The sequence below is a fragment of the Lepidochelys kempii genome, chromosome 25 (genome assembly GCF_965140285.1).
Source record: "Lepidochelys kempii isolate rLepKem1 chromosome 25, rLepKem1.hap1, whole genome shotgun sequence".
NCBI classification, from domain to species: domain Eukaryota; kingdom Metazoa; phylum Chordata; order Testudines; family Cheloniidae; genus Lepidochelys; species Lepidochelys kempii.
The window spans coordinates 14,454,750-14,472,638 of record NC_136404.1 but is presented as its reverse complement, the minus strand read 5'-3'; the positions used below and the strand labels follow the sequence as shown (position 1 = coordinate 14,472,638).

Below are 17,889 nucleotides of genomic sequence, written 5' to 3'. Positions count from 1 at the left end.
TTAGAATTTGCATCACCCACATCACAGTATTTTCTGGACAACTGCCCCCCTCAGATGTTGTAGGGGAAAGTTTGAGTACGTCTCTATTCCACGCCGCACACCCACCCCGGAGAGAGAAGGGATCTGAAACTGGGCACAAACTTTCCTAGCCCAAGTCACCAGTTCTTAGTTCCTCATTGGATTCTATGGAGTTTCCCCAAACAACTGTTTTAAATAGGGAAGGATTCCTTGTTCTGAGGCAGTGGGGAAAGAACTAAACCTAGAACTTCCTCCTTGAGGAAAAGCCAGTCCTGTCTGTCCTCACACCTGCAGTAATGGATATGTAACTGAAAATATTTTTAAGTGAGATCCTCCTTTCCATAGCTGTCAGGAGCTTGTTGGAGGGTCCTACCATGCCTCTACAGTAAGCTGATCATGTGGAAATCTCTAAGCTTGCCATTAACAAAGGACAGCAGCAGGGTGGGAATTGGGTCCTAGCTGTGATATGAAGAAATTAATTTCAAACAAAGTGGTGAATGAGTTGGGAGTGTTCCCAGTTGTGATCTATGCAGCTTCACCGCTTCCACAACCAGGAGCCTCTGCACTTGCTCTCCAGGCTCTGGTTTGATTTAAGATGTGAAAGGAAACAGCAGCTGGTTTTCCAGAGTAAGTTCAAAAGGAACCTGAATGGCCCGTGTCCCATTACCTGTCCTTGTTCTCTGCCATGGGCTTAACAGGCAGCATGCTGATGTTCTTGGTGGGCCCCAATGCTGCCACCAGCTCGCTCTTCTGCACCAGGGCAGCTCTCAGCTGATCCCTGATTGCCTGGATCCGTTCCTCCAGCTCCCTGAGCTCCTTCTCTCTGGTGTCCCACTCCTCTGGCTGGGGCACCCTGCCATTCATGCAGTGCCACACGGGCACCTCCCTCTCCTGCGCTGGCTCAGAGGGCATCTGCTCCATGTTAAAATGCACCCGCTTGTCCTCTTTCCCAGCAGCCTTCCTGAGGTTATTCCAGCTTGGCTGGCTGGAATTTGGGGCTGGTGCCTCTTGGCTCTTCTGAATGTTGCACCTTCAGAGTGAAACAGGCAGAGGGTGAGTCGAGCCTTCAGGGCTGAGTCTACCATCCCAGCTGCCTAGAGGGCTCCCCCTCCATTGTCTGTGCCCTTCCTCAGAGAGAGGATGGCAACAGCTGGTCAAAGCTGGGTCTTTCCTCTAGAAGGGGTGATTGGCTGAGACCGTGCATTGGCTCCTCGTTTCTCCAAGCTGGACGCTCACACCCAAGACTCTTTGCTGGTGGCCAGCAAGGTTCCAGGGTAGGGCACCTTTCTCCCACCCAGCTACCCTAACACCCATGGGAGGGCACCGTGTGTTGGACCATTAGACAGCGGTTTGCACTGCCGCTTGGGGGCAGGAGCCCTCTGCTCTAAGCTACTGCTGCAGCTGGACAGCAGGAGCTATCGACCAGCGGTGAAGACTCAGGCCGGCAGCGGAAGTGGAACGGGGCTTTGCCCCTTGTCAGTACCTTTTCTCGAGTCTCAGCTTTTGGTTTTTCTGCTCCTCGAAGCCCATATTCAGTGCCCGGTGGATTTTCTATGACGCACAAGGAGGAGAGGAATCAGACCCGCAGGGGAAAGGCTGGGGGGATGTGAGGACAGGGCTTTGTCTTTTCAGTGTTAAAGAGTAACTTTGATTCAATGCCTTGCAGGGAGGCTTTATAGGGCTCCTGCAGAAGGGTGAATTAGAGTCTAATTAAGCCAGAGCTGGGGGTGGGTATGAGTCCCAACAGCTGCTCGGTATAGGCAGGGGCATAGACTGGTTCTGCACTAGGGAAGAGGGCAGTGTGAGACGGGGGGGCAGAGGAGGGGGAATCTTTAGGACAATACCAATTGCAGAAGGCTCCCTCCAATGGCTTTGGCGGGGCCCTACGTTATGGAGGGGCAATGCTGTGTCCCACCAGGCGAGGCGGGAGAAAAGAAAGCTGCATAGGGGGGTTCAGGGGCTTGTAGGTCCTACGATAATACAAATAATTACTAGCAATAAATAGACCCCAGCACCACTGCTCTTGGGCCAGTGAAGCACCAGGGACCGTTCTCACCACTGCTAAGGAAGGGGCACCCTGAGAGAAGGGGCTGGTGGGGACCATCAGGCCCCTGTGGAGGCAGAAGGAGGCGGCTTCAAAACCCAGCCCAGTGGGGGACAGGCAGCGTAAGGGAAGCGGGGCCGGGGCTCCAGCTGCTCTCACCTGGCTGGTGTGTAGCCAGTAGTTGAATTTCTTCTTCCTCTTGATGCAGGGCAGGATGAGGCGGTAGAAGACATGCTCGCACAGAGAGGTGAGCAAGGAGCCACAGAGCCCGATGCACAGCAGCAGAAAGAGGCCAGAGAAGTGATAGATGCCCATCTGCAGTGTCTGGAAGGGAGAGGGGGAGGGGGGGATTAGCCTGGGCCCCACGACATCTCCTCCCTGCAGAGCCCACCGGGCCGCCCTCACCTCGGTGACACCTAAGACCCGCTTGCCGCAGGGCACCATCTTGTACCACTTGTCATGCAGCAGGTCCATGAAGCCGGCCGACTTGTAGCGGCTGATGAACTCGGAGAGGTTGGAGGACAGGGGCGAGTTCTGGGGGAGCCCGATTCCATAGCCTAGTGGGGGCGGGGAGAGAGAGACATGGAGAGAGAAGCACCATCATGGGGGTGAACTGGGAGCCAGCAGCCCCGGGCTCTATTCCCAGGCCTACTGTGTGACTTTGGGCACATCATGTGTCTTCTGTATTGAATGTACAGCACCGAGCGCAGCAGGACTCTGATCTCATCAGGGTCACAAGGTGCTACCTCAATACAAACAATGAATAAAAGCCCTGGGCTCCTGCCCCCTCTAGCCCCCACCACTGCAGCATCCGAGCCTCAGGAGGGCTTGTCACCCCATTGAAAGATGGAGGAACTTGGGCAAGGTAACAGCTGGGCTATGAACCTGGATCTCCCGAGTCCCATAACCCCCCAGTCAGCCTTTCTCAGGGCTCTCAAGCCACACTGCTCCCCTCGGTCTGCCAAGTGCCTGCAGCTACACAACCCAGTGTGGTTTATTGCAGGGTGGGTGAGCAGCTGCTTCCCCGCCTAAGGTACATGTTCTCATCATAGGACAGCTTGCACCCCATTGCCATAAATCCATCTGGTCTCCCCAGGAGGAAAACCCACGAGCTTCGCCTCCTAGTGGCGGGGCAATTGGGAGCTCTCAGCAAAGAGGGCCCTGTGACACGCAGCAGCCTGCCTTTCCTTGCAGGGCCCTGCTGATGGGGCTGCCTTCGCTTCCCTGTTTCCCTTTCTAGTCGCAGCTTGGCAGGCGAGAGAACGGGGGCTTCATTGAACTTCCCTCTCGGCTCTGGGGCAACAGTCTGGTTAATGAGGAGAGATCAGCCAGCATCCCTACTGCACAGGGATGAGAGGAGGAGGAGGCTGTGCAGGAGATTAGCGGAGGTGGAAGGGATCAGGCATGGGGAGAGAAGAGGGCACGCAGCACCTGGAGGCTTTGCTCACTCTTAGCCAAACCAGGATCATGGTAGGCTGAACCATCATGCTCCAGGGCGCAGGGTCAGGAAGGATGATGAACCTCCTAGGCCACCAGACCAGATGGGCTACTGGGGTCTCCAGCAGCATACCAGCTGTTGGGTAGCTGGCACACAGCTGGACTCAGGTGAGGGGCTGCCACACACCAGGGTTCCTCTGTGCTTTGCTAGCTCAAAAGACTCTTGCTCTGGCTGAGTGCCCCTCGGAGAGCCTGGTGAAGGGCGCCATGGAAGCACCCCTGCTGCAAGCAAAGTCTGTCTGCACTGCGGGGCCCTGTGACATGTAAGCTGTGGATTCACCAGGGATCAAAGCTCAGGTGTGCAAAAGCTCAGGTGGCAGGGGTGTGTGTGTGTGTGTGAGGGGGGGTGCCTCTCTGAATGAGACAATGGCTTTGTGCTGCTTTTGCAGGGGAGCACTCACCGCTGGCTGGAAGGCACTGGAGTCTACAGCCCCTCTGCCCTGGCCATGGGGTCAGTGTCATTTTAGTTCTGCTCTGGGTGGATCCGGCCACTAGACAAAGGAGCCTTTCCCCTCTAGGGCCCCAGTTCAGCTCCAGCTGTGACCAAAGCTCAGGAGCTGTCTGCAGTGGGGGGGCCCATAAGCAAAGTGAGCCGAGCAGATGGCAGCCAAGGCAGCACCCCCAGCTGAGTGGATCATACGGCTGGATTTCTCTCACCTCCAGGGAAAGGGGGGTACATGCAGGGAGCCTGCCAGCCCAGGCTGTGCCCAGCATCGGGCTAACCAGAGACCGGCCCCGCTCCAGGGCTGTCGGGCCGGCTCAAGAATCACACACACACAGCACAGCCACCTGCTGCAGGCTTTAACAGCCTCTCGCCAAGATTATTTACACTGAGCCATTTTAACACAGAGATCAACACTGCACTGCACCCGCCCGTCGCCGACCGCTGTGGCCCAGGACCACGCAAGCAATGCCCCTTCTCCCAGGGCACCTGGGCACTCAGCAGCTCGGGCCCTGGGCAGGGGGCCAAGGGGCCCTGGCCCCAGGCAGCGGCTCACCTTCAATAGCAAACGGCTTCCCCACGGTGAGGAGCTTGCAGTCCGAGTCGATGGTGACCTCGTAATCCAGAAGGGACTTGTCCATGATGAATGCGTTGAGCTTGGGGGGCTCGGTCCTGGCAAAGGGAGCACAGGGGAGAGGCTGATTGGCTGGATTCGCCCTCCCTGTCCCCAAGAAGTGGCTGGCGGGTTCAGGGGTAAATAGCCACAAATTACAAAAGAGGCTAGTGCAGGTGTGCTGGCTGTGGGGGGAGCTCCAGCCCAGCCTCTCCCAGCAGGGGGCACTGTAGGAAGCGGGGCAGGGTACTGGCTGTGGGGGGAAGATCCCATCTACTCCAGCCCAGTCTCTCCCAGCAGGGGGCGCTGTAGGAAGTGGGGCAGGGTGTTGGCTGGTGGGGGGGAGCTCCCGCCTATTCCAGCCCAGCTTCTCCCAGCAGGGGGCGCTATAGGAAGCGGGGCAGGGTGCTGGCTGTGTGGGGAGCTCCTGCCTACTCCACCCCAGCCTCTCCCAGCAGGGGGCCCTGTAGGAAGCGGGGCAGAGGTACTGGCTGTGGGGGGAAGCTCCAGTCTACTCCAGCCCAGCCTCTCCCAGCAGGGGGCGCTGTAGGAAGCGGGGCAGGGTGCTGGCTGGTAGGGGGAAGCTCCCATCTACTCCAGCCCAGCCTCTCCCAGCAGGGGCGCTGTAGGAAGCGGGGCAGAGGTAATGATTGTGGGGGGAGGTCCTGCCTACTCCACCCCAGCCTTTCCCAGCAGGGGGCGCTGTAGGAAGCGGGGCAGGGTACTGGCTGTGGGGGGAGCTCCCGTCTTCTCCAGCCCAGCCTCTCCCAGCAGGGGGCGCTATAGGAAGCGGGGCAGGGTGCTGGCTGTGGGGGAGCTCCCGTCTACTCCAGCCCAGCCTCTCCCAGCAGGGGCGCTGTAGGAAGCGGGGCAGGGTGCTGGCTGTGGGGGGAGCTCCCACCTACTCCAGCCCAGCCTCTCCCAGCAGGGGGCGCTGTAGGAAGCAGGGCAGGGTGCTGGCTGTGGGGGGAGCTCCCACCTACTCCAGCCCAGCCTCTCCCAGCAGGGGGCGCTGTAGGAAGCGGGGCAGAGGTACTGGCTCTGGGGGGAGGTCCTGCCTACTCCACCCCAGCCTCTCACAGCAGGGGGCGCTGTAGGAAGCAGGGCAGGGTGCTGGCTGTGGGGGGAGCTCCCGTCTACTGCAGCCCAGCCTCTCCCAGCAGGGGCGCTGTAGGAAGCGGGGCAGAGGTACTGGCTGTGGGGGGAGCTCCCGTCTACTCCAGCCCAGCCTCTCCCAGCAGGGGCGCTGTAGGAAGCGGGGCAGGGTACTGGCTGTGGGGGGAGCTCCCGTCTACTCCAGCCCAGCCTCTCCCAGCAGGGGCGCTGTAGGAAGCGGGGCAGGGTACTGGCTGTGGGGGGAAGCTCCCATCTACTCCAGCCCAGCATCTCCCAGCAGGGGCGCTGTAGGAAGCGGGGCAGGGTACTGGCTGTGGGGAGAGCTCCCGTCTACTCCAGCCCAGCCTCTCCCAACATGGGGCGCTGTAGGAAGCAAGGCAGGGTGCTGGCTCTGGGGGGAGCTCCCACCTACTCCAGCCCAGCCTCTCCCAGCAGGGGGCGCTGTAGGAAGCGGGGCAGAGGTACTGGCTCTGGGGGGAGGTCCTGCCTACTCCACCCCAGCCTCTCCCAGCAGGGGGCGCTGTAGGAAGCGGGGCAGGGTGCTGGCTGTGGGGGGAGCTCCCACCTACTCCAGCCCAGCCTCTCCCAGCAGGGGGCGCTGTAGGAAGCAGGGCAGGGTGCTGGCTGTAGGGGGAGCTCCCACCTACTCCAGCCCAGCCTTTCCCAGCAGGGGGTGCTGCCAGGAAGCAGGGCAGGGTGCTGGCTGTAGGGGGAGCTCCCGTCTACTCCAGCCCAGCCTCTCCCAGCAGGAGGCCCTGTAGGAAGCGGGGCAGAGGTACTGGCTGTGGGGGGAGGTCCTGCCTACTCCACCCCAGCCTCTCCCAGCAGGGGCCGCTATAGGAAGCGGGGCAGGGTGCTGGCTTTGGGGGGAGCTCCCGTCTACTCCAGCCCAGCCTCTCCCAGCAGGGGGCGCTGTAGGAAGCAGGGCAGAGGTACTGGCTGTGGGGGGAGCTCCCGCCTACTCCAGCCCAGCCTCTCACAGCAGGGGGCGCTGTAGGAAGCAGGGCAGGGTGCTGGCTGTGGGGGGAGCTCCCGTCTACTCCAGCCCAGCCTCTCCCAGCAGGGGGCGCTGTAGGAAGCAGGGCAGAGGTACTGGCTGTGGGGGGAGCTCCCGCCTACTCCAGCCCAGCCTCTCACAGCAGGGGGCGCTGTAGGAAGCAGGGCAGGGTGCTGGCTGTGGGGGGAGCTCCCGCCTACTCCAGCCCAGCCTCTCACAGCAGGGGGCGCTGTAGGAAGCAGGGCAGAGGTACTGGCTGTGGGGGGAGCTCCCGCCTACTCCAGCCCAGCCTCTCCCAGCAGGGGCGCTGTAGGAAGCGGGGCAGGGTGCTGGCTGTGGGGGGAGCTCCCATCTACTCCAGCCCAGCCTCTCCCAGCAGGGGCGCTGTAGGAAGCGGGGCAGAGGTACTGGCTGTGGGGGGAGGTCCTGCCTACTCCACCCCAGCCTCTCCCAGCAGGGGGCACTGTAGGAAGCAGGGCAGGGTGCTGGCTGTGGGGGGAGCTCCCGTCTACTCCAGCCCAGCCTCTCCCAGCAGGGGCGCTGTAGGAAGCAGGGCAGAGGTACTGGCTGTGGGGGGAGCTCCCGTCTACTCCAGCCCAGCCTCTCCCAGCAGGGGCGCTGTAGGAAGCGGGGCTGGGTGCTGGCTGTGGGGGGAGCTTACTCCAGCCCAGCCTCTCGCAGCAGGGGGTGCTGCCAGGAAGCAGGGCAGGGTACTGGCTGTGGGGGGATTTCCCGTCTACTCCAGCCCAGCCTCTCCCAGCAGGGTCGCTGTAGGAAGCGGGGCAGGGTGCTGGCTGTGGGGGGAGCTCCCGTCTACTCTAGCCCAGCCTCTCCCAGCAGGGGGCGCTGTAGGAAGCGGGGCAGAGGTACTGGCTGTGGGGGGAGCTCCCGCCTACTCCAGCCCAGCCCCAGCAGGGGGCACTGTGGAGACTGGTGCAGCGCACTGAGGGGCAGTAGCCCAGAAACACACAGTTCCTTTCCCGCGCGGGCCAGTTCATGGCGAATGAGCCCGGGGCACACACCCGCCTTCCCCCGGGCGTTGAGCTTGCCCCTGCTGTTGTCCCCTTACTTGAGCATGGTGACCCCGGCGGGGGTGGTGGGGACGCTGTGGCGCCGCATGTACTCATGCATTTCGGGGAAGCTCTTCTTGATGTACTCCTCGGCGCTGCTCTCCCACACCGTGCCGAAGCGGAAGCCCTGCGAGGGGTGGTGCAGCTGCAAAGAGGACCAGGCGTGCGGCTTGCAAATACCAGCAGCAAGGCGGGTGAGCAGGGGAGGGAACCGGAGGGGTTGGGGGGTCAAAGCAGTGAACCCCACATGCCACGAAACGCGCTAGCCCCGAGCCCACCAGCCCTGCCCGTCTAACCTGGAGTCGCAGGCTGTACATGCCAGGCTCCATTCCCCACCACTCAGTGGCACCAAGTAAGATGTTTCTTGGGAGGGGGCACATGCCAGTCCCCCCACCCCCAGCCGGGGAGTCTCTCCTCTCTTAGCTACACCGCGTGGGAGCCAGCGCCAGCCGGAGTAGCTGTCTCGGGGGCCGCCCCTGCACTCTGCCATACAGGAATCAGACACGCCGGGAGCCAGGGGGCAGCACCATTTGGTCCAGCCGCCCCTCTGTCTGGACGGCCGGGCCAAATCTGAGCGGGGTTATAAGAGCGCAGCCACAGCGATGCTCCGGGCGGCTCTGGCATCAGCCGAACTGATTTAGTGTGGAACTATGAGCAAGTGCAAAACCCGGGGGGAACCGGTAGGGTTTGCCCCTCCTCTAGTTGGCATCACTGCTACCACTGGAATGCAGCCACCTCTGGGGTGGAGGTATTTCTCTGCAAACAGCAGCAGTTCAGGACAGGAGGTGAGGAAGCATGCTGCATCTAGCTTGAACTGCAGGGGAGAGGGATTTTAAGGGAGGCAGAATTACCCCAACTGGAATCTGGCCAGGACTCAGGGTGAACCCCCGCCCTAACTCTTAGGAAAAGGACTCTGGGGTCTTTGAGGTTGCAAGCAGACAGGACCTTGGATTTAAGTGCACCAGCACTGCAGGGCCAATGGCTCAGAGACGGCTCTGAGGGAAGAGCACCCCCTACTGAACCATCCACTGGATTTTACACCCCCTGCCCCTGTCGCTCCCAGAGGCAGCAGCAGCCGGGAGCCAGCTGGGAAAACGGGGTGTGGCGGGTGGCTCAACAGGCAAAGCTCCAGGCGACAGCCCAACACAACGATGGGTTGGGAATGACGTGGACAAGATTCAAAAGGGCTAGCACTAATAACGCTCTTGCTCTGGAGTCCGCGAAGTGACGGGTAGGGGGGCACTCTCCTCTTGGAGTTGGGCCTGACCCCAAGGCCCCAGCATGGTACTAAAGAGCGGTGGGCTGCTGGAGTGGCCACCACCCAAAGGAAACCGGGATGCAGAGGAGACCAGCGTGGGGAGGGTAGGGAAGATGGTAACATCCCCCGACCCCTCGGATCCCTCCCGCCTCCAAGGCAGCGCAATGGCCCTCCCACCTTGGGGTCGTGGATCCCCGAGAGCTCCTCGAAGGTCTTCTCCCCCACCATGACGGCGGCCAGGTTGGCCGTGTAGCTGGAGAGCACCAGGAGGCAGAAGATGGCCCAGAGGTTCATGAGGAAGCGGCCGGTGTAGCACTTGGGCGTCTTGCTGGAGACGGTGCGCCCGAAGAGGATGGCGTAGCAGAGGTTGAGGGCCGAGGAGTAGGAGAAGATCTTCATGCGGTTGCGCCCGTTTGGGGTCATGCCGTAGGGGCTCTTCCACTCGTAGAGGGTCAGGAAGAGCGCCGTCAGGTGCAGGGCCACGAAGATCCCCACCCACATGGTCCAGTGCAGGGGCCACATGAAGGCGCCGATGGGTGAGGCCGTGTCCTTGGTCCTCACCAGGATGCCCAGGCTGGTGGAGAAGAAGGGGCTGGTGAAGTCGATGACCTTGCTCCTGGCCGAGTTGATGCTGAAGGAGGTGACGGCCATGTGGGCCGTGCCGCTGAGCAGGTCCCCCACCAGCCCCGTCCACTGCCCGTTCTTCCAGGCCCCGTACTTGCCGTCCCCGACGATGTAGAGGTCGAAGTCGAAGGGCAGGTCCTCGGCCAACTTCTCCAGCAGGTCGATGCAGTAGCCGTAGCAGCACTTCTTGTATGCCAGGGGCACCGAGCCGTTCTTGGCGGTGAGCGCCTCGAAGAGGGCCTCCAGCACGGCCGAGTCGTTGGTGTGGGGGTCCAGGCACAGCTGCCCGGCTGGGCAGCTCCCATCCTCGTCCACCTCCCGCGTGAAGACAAACGGGTGTTCCACCAGTGTCACCACCCGCACCCTCACAGGCAAGAAGCCACCCCTGCCTTCCGGGCTCTTGCGCGGCAGCTGGTTCTGCCAGAACCCTTCCTCCACCTCCAGCTTGCCGTCCTGCCAGCTGCCCACCGTCACCCAGGTGGGCGCCCCCAGGGAGTCGCGCAGCAGGCTCCAGATCCGGTAGCCGCGCTCGGTGTGCACCAGCGACGTGTTCCTCACGGACACCCGCCCCGTCCGTCCGTGGAACGACGTGTTGGCCAGGAACCTGGCGGAGGGGAGAGAGGAAGCATGGGGCAGCTGACATCCCCAGGGTCGGGGAGCTGAGCACAGAGCCACAGCAATGGGGCCAGGAGGGAGCTGTAGACAGGGTCTGGCCACAGTGATGCCTTTCCTGAGTCCAGCACACCAGGGGCCCCGGGCTGGGACGGTGGCAGGAGGGAGCTGATCTACTGAACAGGCTGTCAGGCGGATCGGGGCAGGAGGGGATTTCTGGACGGAGGGGAAATTGATGAGTGTTCGGAGACCCAAGGGGCTGGAGGGGACCCAGCAGCGGAAATACTGGGAGTCTCGCCCTTTTCTGCACCGATCTCCCCCATCTAGCTGGGCTCTGGCCAGGATCTGCCCCCCAGTGAACAACAGGGGAAGGGCAGGGTGGTCACAACCCCCAGGTTGAGAACCCCCTGCTCTTCAGGACCCTGAAGAGGCTGCTCCAAGCCCAAGGACCTGACCTGGGGGGGGGGGGCCTCCCCCAGCCTGGTTCCACTTGCCAAATCAAGGAGTGCTTCAGTTGATGGTTTTCTGAGAGCAGAGGTTGCTCCGTGCTGGGCAGTCGTTCCGGGACTGGCTGAACTGAGGGTTTTAGAGAGGCAGGGGCGCTGGCAGAGCTGGGGGTGGGGGCGCCCTTGGGCCGGGAATCTTCAGCAGCAATGTCTGTGACCTGGTTAAAGGGGCCGATTATTACCAGACCGGCTGGACAAGCGGGGAAACTCAGGGCCTCCCGAGTGCAGGTGTGCAGGGAGGAGCTGTGTCGATATGTGTGCCGGTCTGTGTGTGCACATCCATATCATCGCGTATCAGACTGGACATGCAACCATGCAGGGCAGTGTGTGCATGCATGGACATGCATATCTTTGCCTGTCAGCCTGGACATGTGACCACATGTGTGTCGCCATGCATGTCTGAGTGCCTGGGCCTCTGGGTGTGGCTCCGCGGGGAATGGGCCCGTGTGTGTCAATGCTAACATGAGTTCATGTCAGATCACACATGGCACGGGGGATTGGAGGGGCGTGTGCGGGCGGGCGTGGGGGGGGGAGATTCCATTTTCCAACCAAGGCTGCCAAAGCATCCCAGAAAACAACCCTCTGCCCAGCTGAGCCTTCCTCTGGCATCAGCTCCAGTCTCCTCGTCTCTCCTTTTCCATCTCTCACTCGCCTTCCCTCTGCTCCCCTCCCGCTCCCGGGCCTTGGAACGGGCCCATTAAGACACTAGTAACGTCTCCAGCATGAGCCCAAGTTGCCAGAGAGGCCCAGAGGAGGGGGGAGCACTTTGCTGCATTTCTAAAGCAGCTGGACCATTCATAACTCTGGTAGCTGTAATTAACAGGATTCAAATGCCATGCTCCAGGGCCCAGGCCAATTGCTGGGAGGGTCAGGAAGGGACCCAGCCCACGCTGCCTTGTGCAGGGCTGTCGGGGCCTCAGCACAATTCACATTTCTATAACAGCAGCTTTCTGGGGATGTTACTCAGAGATTTAAAGCGACATGGTCCCTTTCCCACTCAGCTTCTGCACAGACACAGCCTCTTGCAGGAAAGGGTTAGTGCCTGAACGGACTGCTGATCTTCCAAGAGGAAGCATGACCTAGTGGTCAGAGCACAGGCTGGAGTCAGGAGACCTGGGTTCTAGTCCCAGCTCTGCCACCGCTTTGCTGTATTGACCTTGGGCAAGTGACTTTTGGTGCCTCAGTTTCCCCATCTGTATAACAATAAATAATTCCCTTCACCCCTCCTCCTGACAGAGGAATTGCAAGGGTTAGTTAGTGCAGTGCCAGAGGAGTGCAAGGTATTAACAACGCCAACTGCTCCTTTCCCAAAGATCACAAAGCACTTTACAAAGGAGGGAAGTATTGTAATTCCCCATCATACAGATGGGGAAATTGAGGCACGCAGCGAGGAAGTGACTTGCCCAAGGTCACCCAGCTGGTCAGTGGCAGAGTCAGGAATAGAAGGGAGGTCTCCTGAGTCCCAGCCCAGTGGTCTTTCCACTGCCTCCCTATTATTACCCAGCCTGACAAACCTTAGATTTTTAAGGCCAGACAGGACCATTATGACCATCTAGGGCTGAGCTCCTGCATAGCAGAGGCCAGAGAATGTCACCCAAATGAGAAACTGAGGCACAGGGAGGGGAAGTGACATGCCATGGGGTCACCCAGCAGGTCAGCATTAAGACCTGAGACAGAACCCAGCTCTTGCAGTCCGGCACCCTGGACCATCCCATAACATCAAACAGAGAGACTCCAGTGCTTGGACTAAAAATCAAATGCAGAGGAAGGCCAACCAGTAGGGGGCATCGGAGGGTGTGGGAGGACCGGCGGGGCATCGCTGCCGGCTTGCAACCTCTTTCTGCGCCCAGCCCCCAGTGGCAGGAAAGCCTGTCTGGCTGTCTGAATGCTCAAAGAGAAGCAGATGCCCCAGCAGGGGGGCAGCGGCTGGGCGAGACAGACCCTGGCCCACGTGCTAGGAGCCGCTGACGGGGCTGGCTCCAAGCTTACCTGGAGAGGTGGTGCCCAGAGGACTCCGAGCCTTCCACGTGCTTGTCGTTGCAGTTCACCGTGCTCTGGATGAGGGTGAGGTCGGGCCGGACGTACATGGCGCTGGAGATGGCCCGGGTTACCAACTCCACCGCGTCCTGGGTGAATTGCTCCAACGTGGGGCTGTTGACCTCCCCATAAGCCAGGAGGCCCAGGGGCAGCCCCTCTGTCTGCAGCTCGTCCACATTCAATGGCTGCCCCAGCATCCAGTGAAAGTCCTGCAGCCTCAGGCCGGATTCCGAGGCTGCCCTGAACACCAGCCGTGAGAGGCGGGCGTCACAGCCAAAGAGCAGCACTGGGCCGGCCAGCTCCTCGAGCTCCTCTAAGTGTTGGCGGAGGTAGCTGGTGGCACCCGGCTCATCCAGGTAGCTCAGGTCCAGGACGGTCCTCAGGAAGAGGTCGGTGCTGCTGGTCCAGAAATCCAGGAAGCCAGAGACGTCCCAGGTGTGGCACAGCACCAGGGTGATCTCGTGCCAGTTGTTGGTCTGCAGGATGCTGCCAAGCACGTCCACCAGCGTCTCCATGGGGCTCTTCCGGTCCATGTGCAGGTGGAAGGGATTCTGCAAGCCCCGAGATGATGAGTGAGATTTACTTATTGGTCTGTGTATTACAGGGGCAGGTGAAATTGGGAGCCCCACTGCGCTAGGCGCTGTACGTATCTATAAGATATGTCTGTACTGTAACCAGGGGGTGTAATGGCAACTCATGTGGACACACCAGAAAGTCTCTAAGGTGCCACAAGTACTCCTTTTCTTTTTACCAGAAACTCAGTGTCATCTAGAGGAATTTCTCCTCCTCTGCCCTTCTACTGAACTTTCCTCCCAAAGATCTCTGAGCTTCCCTCCTGGCCATTAGGTAAGGGAGACATGGGGATCATTTCCTCCCACCACTAAAGGCAGCCACCTCGGGAGTGGAATGCAGCAGCTGTTTAACAACTGCCCAGAAAGGCTGCCCCGCTGGTTAAGACAGGAAGGGCCAAACTGAAGTTACAAGAGGAACTTTAGGGAGGCAGTGTTTAATGACTGAGGGAACTGGGGTCACCATGCTAAAACAAACCAGGGTACACCCAGCACCCCCTCACGCCGCACTAGAATACTACGGGCACTGCCGACCCCGTTGAGTCATCCACACTGCCTCCTGCAGCACAGCGCCCCCTAGTGCCTGTGGCCTTGGGGGCAACAAAACACCAAATAGGAACAGGAGCTTCTGGGAACTCATGCAGCCTTTGAACCTCTTTTCCCACCCGCTCATGGCCGTGAAGTGATCCTTACCACCAGACTAGGAGGGTGTCTCTGTCTCCAAAGGGAGTGGACAAGTTATTTGCAACTGATGGGGAAGAGAAGGGCTCCTGTGAATTCCCAATGGGGGAGGGGTATGGTGTGTTGACTGGCAATTCTGGGGCATGGAGGGCGTTGGTCTCTGCTGGGCTCTGTCCCGTTATCCTATGGCCTGGGATACTGATGTCCTCTGGACCGGCGGCTTTGCATGCATTTAAATCTAAAACACCACACGGGAATAAAACCCACTGCAGCGCTGACTCACGCCAAAAATAAAACTCCAGTCAATTCACAGAGGAAATGGGCAAGGAGGCGAGTGGCCAGGAGAGGGCACGAAATCCAAGAGAGCAAAGGGAAGGCTTCAAAGAGGAGAAACAATTCCTCAGGGGTTCTGGCTCTGCTCCCAGTCACACTAAGGGGGGGGAGGGTGTGTGTGTGTGGAGGGGGTGTCGCATGCTTTGCTGGATATTTGGGCGCCATCGTCAAAGTGGGAGCTGTGCAAGGAGGACCTCTGAGACGCACCCACAGATTGTTCCATCCTACACTGAGATGCAGCCGCCTCTGGGGTGGAATTCAGCTGCTGTTTAATGGCCGACAGCAACACTGCATAAGAGTTTAGGGCAGGAAGGGAAGGATTCTGAATCCAATTAAAACTGCCAAAGGGAAATGGGGGGGGGGGTAGAATGGAAATGCCTAATGCGGCACTGACCCAGAGCAGCGATCTCTCTCTCTTGCACACACGCACCATTATCCAGAGCCCTTCATAAAAAGTTTTAAAGAAAATTCTAATTTCATCACTTCCTGAGGAGCGTAAATTCATCTGGGAGCACTGGGCAGGATGTTAACTTCATCCCCTTACACAGATCAGGGAGCTTCACCCTGTGAAGTGACTCTCCTTCTGTACACCACGTGGAAGTTGAGCTGCTTGCACCTAGACCCTACTTAGGAGCTGTAAATGCACCCTCACACTGTATGATCATTACCTATTTAATGATCGGGGCTCTGCTGTGCCAGGCATTAAGAACATAGGAACGGCCAGACTGGGTCAGACCAATGGTCCATCTAGCCCAGTATCCTGTCTTCCGACAGTGGCCAATGCCAGATGCTTCAGAAGGAATGAACAGAACAGGGAATCATTGAATGATCCATCCTCTGTCGCCCATTCCCAGCTTCTGGCAAACAGAGGCTAGGGACACTTAGAGCATGGGGTTGCATCCCTGACCGTCTTGGCTAAGAGTCACTGATGGACCTATCCTGCATGATTGTTCAGACAGGCCCAAAAGAGCTTAGAATCTAAATCGCCAAGATAAAGGAAAGATCATCCCTACTTTACAGATGGAGAAACTGAGGCACAGAGTGGTCAAGTGACTTGTCCAAGGCCAGACAGGGAGTTGATGGCAGAGGAAGGACTCAATCCCACAGCCACGCAGGCCCAGCCCAGCAATCATTTCACAAGGCTGGCTTTCCTCTTGCTCTTTACCTACCCATGTTCATGCCCCTTAGAGGGGCATGACTGGAATGCAACAGAACATGGTCATTTAAAGACTCAAATCTTCAAGGTGCTAAGTGCTCCTACTTCCAATGGAGCTCCAAGTGATTCTGAGATGTTGTTTGGTCGAACCCATCCATAGCTCATACCCACAATATAATGGAAGGGGAGGAGGAAAACCTTCTCTCTTGTGGCATATTGAAAATGATGTTCAAATTACAAGCTATCCCTTTAGGTGCTAGGGATTTCCTGCTTCTGCTTGCAGGCTAGGAGTCTCTGTGGGAAAGCATACCAGCTCAGTTTCAGCAATTAGTCTGCAGAGAGCCTACCTAGACTAAGGTGGAGTGAGTTGGGCCACTCTGTTTTAGGGAGCAGCCTGCTTTGTCTCTCTCTGTTCTTAGGTTCTTTTGTGTTATTGTTCTGAATTTTAAGAACTGAAGTCATGTGATGTTGCAACCTTCCAGCGAGAGGATTGTATGTTTTTATGGAACGTCTCTGCGTCTGTGCTGGGAAAGTAACAGCATTGATCTACCCCTCCATTTACACCTTTAGACACAAAGCAAAAGGGACCCAGCTGCCAAGACAGCTCTCCTTCAGAAGCTAGTCGTCTGGTCTCAGTCTCTGAACATGAACTAGCACTGATGTCAAGCCTGCTGCACAGGAGGAAGAGATCAGTAGAGAAACAGTAAGAAAGAAAGGAGCCAGGTCCAATAATTAGGGATTATTCCCACTGGCAGTGAATTAACCAGGGCTTGGTGTGGTTGGTACATTTCACTCCAGCTCATACCCATTCTCTCTATATACATATACCCACATCAGGCAGTGGAGAGATTACGTGGCTAGAGCAAGAGATTGGCACCAGGACTCCTGGGTTCCATTCCCAACTCTAGGAGGAGAGGAATCTAGTGATTAGAGAAAGGGGAATAGGCACCAGAACTTCTTGATTCTGTTCTCAGTTCCAGGAGGAGAATAAAGTCTAGTGTGTGGGGGGGGGGGGGGACCGGGTATCAGGACTCCTGGGTTCTGTTCCCAGCTCTGCCCACAGCTCATTGTGTGACCTTGGGAAAGCGTTCCAGCCTCTCTTTGGCCCTCAGCTTATAGGGATAATACTGCACCAGCATCTCGCAGGATTGCTGGGAAGCGTAACGTGATGGTTGCAAAGCAACGCTCTTGGAGTTCCTCGAAGGGAGAGTGTGATGGGAGTGCAAAATACTTGTGTTAGCAAGAGGCCAGCCTGGTCAGCCGGGGGAGCTTGGGTTTGCCTTTACAAGGTACCACCAGACTGCACAGACCTACAAGAATAGGGGGCTGCACCAGCTAGCCCGGTCTAAGTGGTTAGAGCAGGGAGCTGGGCAGCAGGGCCCCTGGGTTCTATCACTGACTGTGCCATGCCCCAGGGAACTTACAATCTCTATTAAGTACAATGTGGCCAGGAAGATACACAGAGTGGGGGGCTAGGATTTTATTCCTAACTATGTCTATGGAAGAGCAGCAGAGTCCTGTGGCACCTTATAGACTAACAGACGTACTGGAGCCTAAGCTTTCGTGGGTGAATACGAAGTGGGGATTCATTCACCCACGAAAGCTTAGGCTCCAGTACGTCTGTTAGTCTAGGAACCTTTGCTGCTTTTACAGATCCAGCCTAACACGGCCACTCCTCTGATATATATCTATGGAGAAGCAGCGTGGGTTACAGGACTGGCACTCGATCCCTGGGTTCTGTCCCCAGCTCTACCATTGCCCTGAGACAAGTTTCTTAGTCTTTCATGCCTCAGTTTCCCCGCACCCTTTGTCCATCGCATCTATTTAGACTGTAAGCTCTTTTGGAGCACGGACTGTCTCTCACTGCACATCTATATCTCCAACGGCTGGTGATGGGACGCTAGGTAGGGAGGGCTCTGAGTTACTACAGAGAATTCTTTCCCAGGTGTCTGGCTGCTGGGTCTCACCTAGGTGCTCAGGGTCTACCTGATCCCCCTATTTGGGGTCAGGAAGGAACATCCCCCTGGATCATATTGGCAGAGACCAGCGGGGAGTTTCACCTTCCTCTGCAGCATGGGACATGGGTCGCTTGCAGGTTTAAACCGGCGTAAATGGTGGATTCTCTGTAACTTGAAGTCTTTAAACTGTGATTTGAGGACGTCAGTCACTCAGCCAGAGGTCCAGGGTCTATTAGAGGAGTGGGTGGGTGAGGATCATGATGGTCTTTTCTGGCCTTAAAGTCTATACAGCATAGACTATCAGAGTTGGAAGGGACCTCAGGAGATCATCTAGTCCAACCCCCTGCTCAAAGCAGGG

The 17,889-nt window shown here is 58.3% G+C and overlaps 1 protein-coding gene across 2 annotated transcripts in view; it reads right to left on the bottom strand.

Annotated features, from left to right (window-relative positions):
- The window catches only part of GRIN3B (glutamate ionotropic receptor NMDA type subunit 3B), a 47,722-nt gene that overhangs the window by 26,263 nt on the left and 3,570 nt on the right, over positions 1–17,889 (bottom strand). The window contains exons 2-9 of one of the 2 annotated variants that reach the window (XM_073324559.2): positions 12,787–13,385; positions 9,233–10,283; positions 7,797–7,942; positions 4,558–4,673; positions 2,468–2,619; positions 2,222–2,386; positions 1,502–1,569; positions 686–1,048 (exon numbers count right to left, since the gene is read on the bottom strand). In XM_073324559.2, the coding sequence (XP_073180660.1) occupies positions 686–1,048; positions 1,502–1,569; positions 2,222–2,386; positions 2,468–2,619; positions 4,558–4,673; positions 7,797–7,942; positions 9,233–10,283; positions 12,787–13,385 (2,660 nt within the window). The remainder of the gene's footprint in view (positions 1–685; positions 1,049–1,501; positions 1,570–2,221; positions 2,387–2,467; positions 2,620–4,557; positions 4,674–7,796; positions 7,943–9,232; positions 10,284–12,786; positions 13,386–17,889) is intronic. The other variant, XM_073324560.2, reaches the window with a different exon arrangement.